Source organism: Coenobita brevimanus, chromosome 100 (genome assembly GCF_032717465.1).
Source record: "Coenobita brevimanus isolate Jiangsu-jjx chromosome 100, ASM3271746v2, whole genome shotgun sequence".
Taxonomy (NCBI): domain Eukaryota; kingdom Metazoa; phylum Arthropoda; class Malacostraca; order Decapoda; family Coenobitidae; genus Coenobita; species Coenobita brevimanus.
The window spans coordinates 4,621,796-4,633,175 of NC_137053.1; the positions used below are offsets into that span (position 1 = coordinate 4,621,796).

Here is an 11,380-nt window from a genome sequence, read left to right on the forward strand (position 1 = left end):
GCAACTCCCATTCATCTTCACTCAACAATACTGTATCATCAGCAAACAGCAACACCGGAAGCTTCCAAATCTCACCCTCATTCATTAGGGCCACCCCCACATCCACTGCCCTACCTTGTACCTCCTTTACGACCCCATCCATATATATATTAAACAGCCATGGAGACATTACACACCCCTGTTTCAGTCCCACATTGAGATCAAAGAACTCACTCAGCTCACCATCCACTCGCACCGTAGCCCTAGCTCCCTCGTACATACTCTTCACAGGACTCAACAATTTCCCCTCCACTCCATATATTCTTAATACCTTCCACATACCTTTCCTATCTATTCTGTCATAAGCTTTCTCCAAGTCCATGAAGGCAGCGTACACTTTCCTTCCCTTCTCTAGATACTAGTAATAATAATTATAATAATAATAATAAAACATCCCTTACTCTTGTAATGGGTATAAACCCCTTAAAAATTTTTATTCAGTCTATTGCCAAAATATTACAAAAAATCAAACAAATGGGAGAATCACTTGGCTCCTCCTGAGTTGTACATGAACACACACACACACACACACACACACACACACACACACACACACACACAGATGGCTCTCCCCCTCTAAACCTCCCCCTTCTTCAGCATGAGCCTCGCCAGGAGCCATGCCAAGCCGTCATACACTGACTCCGGGAGGTGTGTGCTGACAAAAGCCACCAGGTACGTCAGCGGGCACATGGGGCAGTAGCGGGCCTGGGGATACTCCTGCGTCAGCCCCTCCGTCAGCGCGTTCAGGACAGGGCTGATGTCACGAGCCTGGAGTGAAAGGATGACAGTTAGGCTGGGTTAGGTTAGGTTAGGTTTAGTTGGATTTGATTTGTCTGGGTTAATTTTGGTAAGTTTGGGTACGTCTGCGTCAGCCCCTCCATCTGCGCGTTGGGTTGAATTTAGGTTCCGACTCAGAGCATAGATTTGACAGCCCGTTACCTGAGGCCCAAAGATCCTCCTACGTGCTATAAAGCTTCACATGTCACCACTTCGGCGCTAATACAAACCTTCTGGTGTGACATGAACTTAACCCTTTGACTGGGAAATACGAACCCACTACTTCTTTCTTGGCAACGTTAGACGAGTTTATTTTGTTCAGAGTAAGCCACCCACGTTAAAAGATGAGAGAGAGAGAGAGAGAGAGAGAGAGAGAGAGAGAGAGAGAGAGAGAGAGAGAGAGAGAGAGAGAGAGAGAGAGAGACATACATACACACAGTCAGAAACTACCTCGCCTAACGCCTTCACAGAGAAATCAAGAATTTAGCTTTATACCACAGCTACCGCAAGACCATTATATTTTCCTAAGATCCTCCACCGCAGCTAAAAGGTTCCAATGGACGGCAAGTAAAGCTCAACTCACCCCACATCGCCTAAAATTCTTCATGAAGCCCTCAATCTTTTTGCAGTAGGAGCGGCCATACTGGTGCTTCAGGTCCTCGTTCAATTTATCCCACAGTCCCGCCACCTCCCTCTCCACCACGTCGTCCGTAGCGAAGAGACGCGTGCCTGTAAGTGGGGAGGAAGAATATTAGACTCTTATAAGTGCTACATCTGTTCCTCCAACCTATCCTCCTGCCCCGTCACCTCCTCCTCCACTATGTCACTTGTAGCGAAGGTACGTGTTCCTGTAGGAGGCGTTCGGATACCAATCGCCAGCCAATTCAACCTTCAGTAACTGCTTCGTCCCTCCACAATTCTGCCACCTCCTTCTCCATTACGTCGTCAGCAGCGAAGGGAAGCGTGAGAACTAGTAGTGGGATGTTACTTACGCCATGACACTTACTAACGCAGTCGAGAGAAGCCTGGAATCACCAACGCAATATCTGAAAATAAATCGCTGAGGAAGAGGTGCTGGGGAGCCTCCTTAAACGACGAGAATAGAAGTTTTCGAGCGGTGACAAACCCTTTCCACGACCCACTCTCTGCTAGGGGTCGAGAGTGAACAGAAGTAATGACTCAAGACTGGATATTTAGGATCTTATTATGAGCGGAGAGAGAGAGAGGAACCCCTATCCTATGTTCTTTTGTCCCCATTTGATCCAGTCAGCTAGAATCCACATGTTTCCCTGCCTTATCATTATTTCCATACCTCTTACTTCACTTTAACACTCATTTGTCATATCCATTTATCATAACACTCATGCATCATATCCATTTATCATAACACTCATGCATCATATCCATTTATCAGAACACTCATTTATCATATCCATTTATCATAGCACTCATTCATTACAGGCATTTATCGTAACATTTATTTATCATAGCTATGTAACATAACACTCAATTATCATATCCATTTATCACGCCTCGTCCCATCTTCCACCTCCTCACATAAACTCTCTAACCACCCTCTCTACATCCCTTCTCTTTATAATGAAACCGTATCTAACCCTCTTATCAACACCACACTTTCGTAAACTACCATACATTGCATTTGATCCTGTCCACTCCTCACACACACTCGTTCCTCAATACAGTATTCCTAATTCCACAGTTCATACTCTTGACTTCTCGCTTTCATGCCATAATAATAACTTTTACCCATACGTTAATGTTGGTGACGACATATTTTTACGACAAATATATCACAGTCTATGCTTAAAGTGTGATTCTTTTTTTTTTTCATATATGAGCTACAATAATAATTTTGGGGATAGGGGTAATAATTAATAGTCAATATACAAGTGTTAAAATGTGGTTAAAGTTAAGTGTTGGTCTGTGGTTAAATCTAAGTGCTTATAATATGTTGTAATATCAAAGTCTGTGCATGTCCCTGGTATTCACAAAAACTCCTATGTCTAGTAAAATACGAGTACTATTCATAACTAAGTGGCTGATTTAGGTCATTTGTAGAATTTCGAAGATGTGTACATTTAACGTGGTATTTGTAAGTACAGGATTTTACTACTTATTATTACCTGGACGTGGAAGAGTGAGAGGGGAAGAGTGCGAGGGGAAGGGTGAGAGTGAGGAGGAGTGAAACTGAGGAAGAGTGAGAGTGAGGAAGAGTGGGAGTGGGGAAAAGTAAAAGTGAGGAAGAGTGAGAGTGAGGAAGAGTGAGAGTAAAGTGAGAGTGAGGAAGAATAAGTGAAGAAGGGTAAGAATTAGGAAGAGTGAGGGTGAGGAAGAGTGAGAGTGAGGAAGAGTGAGAGAAGGGAAGAGTGAAACTGAGGAAGACTGAGAGTAGGGAAGAGTAAGAGTGAGGAAGAGTGAGAGTGAGGAAGAATGAGAGTAGGGAAGAGTAAGAGTAGCGAAAAGTGAGTGATGCAGAGTGAAAGTTTGAGGAAGAATGAGAGTATGGAAGAGTGAAAGTGTAATGAAGTCAGAATACTAAAAGAGTGAAACTGTAAGAATGAAACTTCTGAAGAGTGAAAGTTTAATAGAGTGAAAGTGCTGAAGAATGAATGTATAACCGTGAAAGATGTGCTAAGTAGTGAAAGTATAACAGAGTGAAAGTGTTGAAGAATGAAACTGCAAGAGTGAAAGTGATACAGTACCATTAGCGTAGTTGCCGGGCTCGACGAGGCTCACTTTCACTCCGAAGGGCAGCATCTCGTGCCTGTAGGGAGAGGGGGCAGAATGACACACTAGAATGACGGATAGAATGACACTAGAATGACAGCATGACACACTAGAATGAAAGGCAGAATGACACACTAGAATGAAAGGCAGCATGACACTAAAATGACAGTATGACACACTAGAATGAAAGGCAGAATGTCACACTAGAATGAAAGGCAGCATGACACTACTAGGACAGGCAGCATGACACTACTAGGACAGCATGACACACTAGAATGACAAGCGGCATGACACTAGAATGACAGCATGACACACTAGAATGAAAGGCAACATACACTAGAATGACAGCATGACACACTGGAATGAATGGCAGCATGACACTAGAATGACAGCATAACACACTAGAATGAAGGGCAGCATGACACTAGAATGACAGCATGACACACTAAATACAGCATGACACTAGAATGACAGCATGACACACTAGAATGAAAGGCAGCATTACACTAGAATGACAGCATGACACACTAAAATGAAAGGCAGCGTGACACAAGAATGACAGGAAGCATGACACTAAAATGACAGCAAGGCACACTACAATGAAAGGCAACATGACACTAGAATGACAGCATGGCACACTAGAATGACAAGCAGCATGACACAAGAATAAGAGAATGATATCAGAATAACAGGCAGCATGGCACACCAGAATAACAGGCAGCATGACACTAGAATGAAATGCAACATGACACAATAGAATGATAAACACAGCATGACAGATATTGCATGAAACAAGGACAAAATAACACTAACCCTGCATGACAAAGATTTAACCTACAATGACAGAAGTTCCTTAAAAAAACAATTGTCTCTTTCTATTCTCTGTCTACTTTAACTTGCCCAGGACTGACATCTCTTCATCTTGACTACTGAGATGCAACAAGAGATGAACACTAAAATATGGCGCTAGTCACGAAGAAGTGCTTTTCAAAGGATGTATAGCCGTAGTGCTGTCTTACTGTGCCACTGGACTACGTGAAATAGGTAGAAAAAAGAATGAGAACCCTTGACAAGTTAGGATGAATGAATTATAGGCACCTCCTGTCCGACCATATGACTAGAAAACCAAGTGAAGACAAAGATAGAAAAAATTAAAAGGAAAGAAAAACAATCCCTCGCCCATCAAACCCTCCAGATGAAACTAGCAAGAAAAAAGTATAAGCAGTATAGAATCTGATTTGGTAACTTTACAGGACAGAACGAGAGGAAGATACACCCCACAGTGCTTTACTGGAAAGTGGAAAAAAATATAATCGTACCCATTTCTATCATGTCCTCTAGTGACTAGGATGAATCTAATACTCAACTCTTTCCGGTCAAACGATTATCTAGCTTATTCTAGAAACTCTTTCGAAATGGCATCCCTTATTGTAATATCGCTAGGTAACTCGCTCCACTCATCCACTGATCTATTACCAAACTATTTCCTTTTACTAAAATGTAACACGGATGTTCTACTCTGTTAAACCTTGTAGGATGAATAAGTGATAATAGTCAGATGTAAATCTGAAAGTCTATATTGCTCTAACAATCGTCGGTTCAACCATTCAGCTGCAAATTTCTTACTTTGCATTATTTTCGATTAATGTCAGACAATTTTACTACGTTCAAGAAACACATAGAGCATCAGAAATGTTGCAGACTATCACAACTAACGTCTTTGCCGTGAATGTTGAATTTTGAATTTATTCCAGCGTAGGACGGACGATTTCAGTCAGTTTGCAGTACGTCACCGCAGCCAAAGGTTTAGCTGGCATTACCACTGTCTGACCACAGGAAAATGTGGGATTTGAAACCCCGTCTTAATTATGCATATATTTATAAAGTTCATTATTCAGACTTTCAACGAAGCTGGCGGATACTAAGCAGTTACAGTCGGTTTGCTTTCCTCTTACGGAACTGGGTCACTCACAACTTCAATATTAAGTCGTGGTTGCATGAGCCTCTAGACATTATGGTAGAAATGAGTTTCCTTAGGTACTAGTTAAAGAGACTTTCTAATCTGACAAGAAGCCATCAACCGAGCTGAGTATAGTGATCTTTGACTGATAGTACGCCCTTTGTTAGCGTATTCCAAATCACTACTCTGTTGCGAAACCAGTACTAACCTACAGTAGTTTTATTCCGTAGTGTTTACTTCAAATCAGTCTGAACAATATCTGTCCTGGCTACACATTATCAGTATTTTATTTATTATATTCTCCTTTTATAAATTACAACCTTAAGCCACTTAAACAAATCTATTGTCACCCCTTACTCTTCAACTCTCCAAACATTGCAAAGTTAGTTGTTTAACCTCAAAATTCTGACTGTGTTGTTACATGCACTGAAAGACAAACCAGGCTAATTGAATTCCATCATTTCGACGACGTAACCATGTTTTATTATTGTTACCTCCAGACGTTTTTATTCAGCTTAGGAGAGATTCACTGAAAACGAGCGGGTTACATAATAGTATAGCCTTCATTGGCCCTGTCAATAGTACAAAAGATGTGAATTAAACCCTAGCAAAAACTTCAGAAAGCCCATGCATCATCGTAGTAAATAATAACTGTTTATAAAGCCAAGAGGAAGTAAAGCCACTGACAATGAAAACGCCTGACCTGACAGCATCCTTTTAAACATCTAAAGGACACCATGACTGACCTGAGAGCATCGTTGAACCCCTCCACGGCGTACTTCGAAGCGCTGTAAGCCCCCAGGAACCCACAGCTCACCCGCCCCGCCACGCTCGCAATGCTCACCACACGACCTGAGGGAGAAGGGGCAGAGTAAGAAGGATACGTGTGTCCTGGGTAGAGGAGAGGAGGTTAGGTTGAGCAATAAAATGTGTGTGTGTGGGGGGGGAGTGTAGTCAGACTGAAGGGTTAATTTGACTAGTAACCAAGAAGACTCATTCTTACCCAACAGCTAAGGCTCTCTGAATTTCATGTAACCACAATTTAGCATCCAAGTTGTTGTGGTAATAATGACAAGTAAATAGAGTATGGTGCTAGTCACGAAGAAGTGCTAAGGAAATAGAATGGATAGCAAAAGCACTAGAATTTCTCCAGGTTCAGGTGGAAGAACTACAAAAAGTTAGGTGCATGATAGGCAAGAGCATGCACTGGATAGGGTGAGGAGGACAGACTGAGCGAAGACAAGAGAGACTATGAAGGATACAGGCTATGATCAATAGGGCAGGGAATGGTCAGGTAGGGTGGGGTGAAGTTATGTGGTGTGGGGTGCAGCTAGGTAGGGTGGGATGAAGTTATATGGTGTGGAGTGGTTAGGTAGAGTGGGGTGAAGCTATGTGGTGTGGGGTGTAGCTATGTGGTGTGGGGTGTAGTTAGGTGGTGTGGGGTGAAGTTATGTGGTGTGGGGTGAAGTTATGTGGTGTGGGGTGTAGTTAGGTAGGGTAGGGTGAAGTTATGTGGAGTGGGGTGTAGTTAGGTAGGGTGGGGTGAAGTTATGTGGTGTGGGGTGTAGTTAGGTAAGGTGGGGTGAAGTTATGTGGTGTGGAGTGTAATTAGGTGGTGTGGGGTGAAGTTATGTGGTGTGGGGTGCAGTTAGGTACGGTAGGGTGAAGTTATGTGGTGTGGGGTGTAGTTAGGTAGGATGGGGTGAAGTTATGTGGTGTGGAGTGTAGCTAGGAAGGGTAGTGTATGGCGAGATGATGTGTGGTTAGGTATGGTTGTGTGTGCTTTGAGAGGTGCTCAGGATAATGTAAATGGTGATGATGAGATGATGATGATGATGATGATGATGATGATAAGGAGGAGGAGGAGGAGGATAATGACGAAGATAGCAATAATGATGATGAATTTTGCACTTTTTATTACACATTCCCTCTAGACACCCACCTTTGGCCTGTCGAACGAAGGGCAGGAAAGTCTTCGTGGCCGCGACCAGACCGAAGAGATTAACTTCCACGTCCCTCCTGAAGGCGTCCAGGGCCAGCCACTCCACAGGCCCCAGCGAGCAGACCCCAGCGTTGTTCACCAGACCCCACAGACCCTCTGAAACGTAGCAGTAGTACTAGTAGTAGTAGTAGTAGTAGTAGCAGCAGCAGTATTGTTATTATTATTACTGTTTTATTCTTGTTATCTCCGGCCGATTTTATTTGAGTTGGAAGTGCTCCTTGGAAATAAAGTGTGTAATGCTATATTATTTAACCCCTCCAGTTCAAAAAGTCTATCATAAGTTACAGAAAATTGATCGAAACTGGAAGGGTTACCTAGAACATTCATTAACCTCTTCAGTACTAGAGGTCTTTCCTAGACTGCATAAAATTCTTTAGTTGGGTCGCTAGAATATAAATAAATGAAAGTCCTCTGGTTGAAGTCATTAAATTTCTGCAGTGGAATGGAGACTTTCACTTCCAAACTCCCACCCTCATCATTCGCCTTCAGTACCAAGCAGCGAGTATGTGGGTTCAAGCTTTCCCCTTCCCACCTGTGAATGTAACTACCAACCCAGCACAGCCAGGTAAAATACATGCTAACAAACATCAAGTACGTATGGAACTATATTACAGAGACAGGTCGAACTTTAACCATACCTTTTGATGTTGACCTTTAACTGGTTCTCAAAATATAAGCTAATAATCTTTGGGGCACCCAGAACTTTTACACCAAGGTTGGTCTAAATTTGATGAAAACAATTTAAGCTGACCTTGCTATTTGACCTTCACCTTTGACCTACTCTTCTAAAAAAAAAAATATATGGTAGGTCATCCCCTAAGCTGACCCTCCATCGTTTCATAGTTACCTTAAAATCCAATCAGTACTGCTTGAGAAAACTACTCTGTGTATTTAATAAAGCATGATATTGCCATCTTTCCATCTTCAGTGCTATGCTGTGACAGGAGATTTAATCAAGAATGCGGTGTTAATCACGAAGAAGTGCTACGGAAAGGCTGGAGAGCCATAGTATTGTCTTCTTCAGCAACTGATTTACGGGAAATAAGCTGCAAAAGGACGAAAAAGCATTGTCTAGTTAAAAGGAATGAAGTACAGCACACAACAGAACAATTCCCCGGTCACACACACACACACACACACACACACACACACACACACACACACACACACACACACACACCTGGGGGCAAGAGTTCCGGGAGGCGTTTGGCGGCGTCTGAGAGCTGCTGTGGAGAGGTGACGTCCAGGGGCAGGACGTGAAGGCGCTTGGACCCCTCCCCCTTCAGACGCTGGGCTCCCTCACTGGCCTCCTGCAGCACCCCGGCCACCACCACCACGCCCTAGGGGGATAATTAACACTCTCAGGCTCCTAGGACTCACTATCAGTTTAGTAAAATCGTCTGGTGTTAGAGGGAATAAGATACCAGAGTTGTTCCGACTATGATAAGTAATCGTGACTATTATCACTAACAGACTACTAAGAATCACACACAACTAAAATAATAGTAATAGTAGTAGTGGGAATAATAACAGTAATGATGATAATCCATCCATCCATCCATCATCCAATCCTATGTTGCCCCATGAGAAGCGTAGGAGCCCGGGGCTAGGCAAGTTGGTCATGACATTTAAGATGAAAGTGACCAGCCTCACTCATCCCTAGGTGGCATTACGTAAGCTATAAACCCCAACAACTCCTTGGATATAAACCTACATAGGCTTAATCCGATTGGAGCGCCTTAATTACCCACTAAACCACCAGGTGCCATAATTTGGTTATATGGTTACCACCCAGCGAAGTAAATGGTTTCCTGGTCGTACAGGAAACCATTTGGCTTGTCGGTGTAGTCACCAATAAAATAATAATAATAATAATAATAATAATAATAATAATAATAATAATAACTCATTTGAGTTATTTGAGAGGAGCATGTGGAGTCACATGGAGAGACAGAGTGACAAATGAAGAAGTGAAGGAGCGGTGTGGTGTGGATATGGACGTGATAGGAAGCGTTGGGAGAAACACACTGAGGTGGTTTGGACATGTGGAGAGGATGGAGAGTGAGAGACTGACGAGAAGAGTGTATGTGAGTGAGATGGAGGGGGGGAGAGGGAGGGGGATGCCAAGGATGAGATGGAGGGATGGAATGGAGAAGTATATGAGAGAGGAGGGTGTGAGCTGGGAGCAGGGCAATGAAATGGCGGGGGATAGGTCGACATGGAGGCGATTTGTTTGTGGCCACCCCTTACGGGATTAAGGCGTCTGGCAATAGATGGATAGAATAATAATAATGACTAATAATCGTCTGTCCTTATATGGAAGGGGATACCAGAGTTGCCCCGATCATAAGACGATCAATAGTATCAACACTCGTTAAGTTAGGAAACGTACTAACACCTCTTCCTTACCGGTTTATTCTGCTCCGTTACTAATTTTTAAGAGTTATTCATACACTCTATGTCGATATTAAAAACATTAAAAAAAAAAAAAAAAAGGTGTTAATGGGTAGTCAGAAAAATAAATTGGTAAGGAAGAGGTGTTAGGAAGTCTCCTTACCCTTTTGCATGACTCACTCTCAGCTGAATAAAATAGTCTGCCGTTGGCTGGAATAAACTGCTGGACAAGATGCAGCAATAAGATAGGCAGGGCGACTCTCTCTCTCTCTCTCTCTCTCTCTCTCTCTCTCCATAAGAAGCCTCGGAGGGAAAGTGAAAGCCAGAAATATCCCTCCCACACGTTGACAATATACAAATGAACGCAAGACTGAGAAACTGACCATCTTGTGGAGGTGGAGGGCCAGGGCAAGGCCGAAGCCGGAGTCGCAGCCAGTGATTAGGACAGCTCGGCCACGGATATCCAACTGAAAAGTAATAGTAGTAGTAGTAGTAGTAGTAGCAGTAGTAGTAGTAGTTGTTGTTGTTGTTGTTTCAAATCCAGGCTCATTTGAACGTGAATCCTTTTTTGAAGGCCACCATCTTCCTCTCGGGGAAATTACAGAAATATTGCCACTTATATTCACTGATATTTATAATGCTAATATGTCTGATCCCAAATGTATGAAGGAAAAAATTATGTGATCTCTAGGAAAACATCCCTGACAAAGTGACTAGTAATCAAGAAGACTCAGTCGTAGTTCCTACCTCATAATTCTCATCGAATTTTATGCAACGACTTAGCATTCATGTTATGGAAATGGCCCATTTCCACCCGATAAAAGAAAAATACTATTAACTGTATTCAAAGTGGTACTGTAGGCTTCATAGCACGTTTCACTCGGCGATTTGTTTTGTACATTTCACCTCAGTATCCTCTCGTTTGTCACTGATGCAGACTATTCGATATAAAAGCGATGTAAACAACCCACATGAGACTGATCAGGTAAATTATCCAAATTAATTCGCTTAGGAAGATGTGTTATGAAGCCTGTGAGACTTAGAATTCGGCCCTATGAGATTTGAACACTCCCTCCGTCACTCACCACCCTGCTGGCGCGGTAGAGGTAAACCGCCACGGAGATGATGAGGGCAGCAGGGAAGGCGAGGGACATGGGAGCCAGAGCCAGAAGGTGCAAGAACCCAGCGGGGCCAGCACTAGCAGCACCACACAGCACCACGCCCAGCACCTTGTCTATCGTCCACAGCATCTTGTACTAGCCTGGCCAAAAATACGGTCATCATCATCATCATAATCATTTCACCACCACCACCACCGCCACCTTCATCATCATCGTCATCACTTTCTACCACATAAGGAGGATGCGAGGACTCAAGGAAATGTCAGTCATAAATACTTGGGTACGAACACAGCCATGAGCAAAAAGTTCCAACACTTCTCTCTGGCTGTGACAAAGGAG

At 43.1% G+C, this 11,380-nt stretch overlaps 1 protein-coding gene across 1 annotated transcript; it reads right to left on the reverse strand.

The window, feature by feature from the left end:
• Nucleotides 1-615: 615 nt before the first annotated feature.
• Nucleotides 616-11,170, reverse strand: LOC145414577 (D-beta-hydroxybutyrate dehydrogenase, mitochondrial-like). The gene is made up of 8 exons (XM_080284095.1): nucleotides 11,006-11,170; nucleotides 10,304-10,387; nucleotides 8,707-8,866; nucleotides 7,467-7,622; nucleotides 6,271-6,376; nucleotides 3,540-3,601; nucleotides 1,400-1,545; nucleotides 616-807 (listed from the first exon to the last, which is right to left on the reverse strand). Exons 1-8 carry the CDS (start codon nucleotides 11,168-11,170, stop codon nucleotides 616-618), a joined length of 1,071 nt encoding a protein of 356 aa, XP_080140221.1.
• Nucleotides 11,171-11,380: the final 210 nt, after the last annotated feature.

Bases quoted from the DNA above. Each gene is read 5' to 3' on its own strand.
- LOC145414577 (XM_080284095.1), bottom strand. From the start codon at position 11,170: ATGCTGTGGACGATAGACAAGGTGCTGGGCGTGGTGCTGTGTGGTGCT. The intron at 8,867-10,303 runs GTCAGTTTCTCA...TTATCCCCCTAG, and splicing joins CCCTCCACCTCCACAAGATG to GGCGTGGTGGTGGTGGCCGG. The intron at 1,546-3,539 runs GTACTGTATCAC...CCCCACTTACAG, and splicing joins GCCCGGCAACTACGCTAATG to GCACGCGTCTCTTCGCTACG.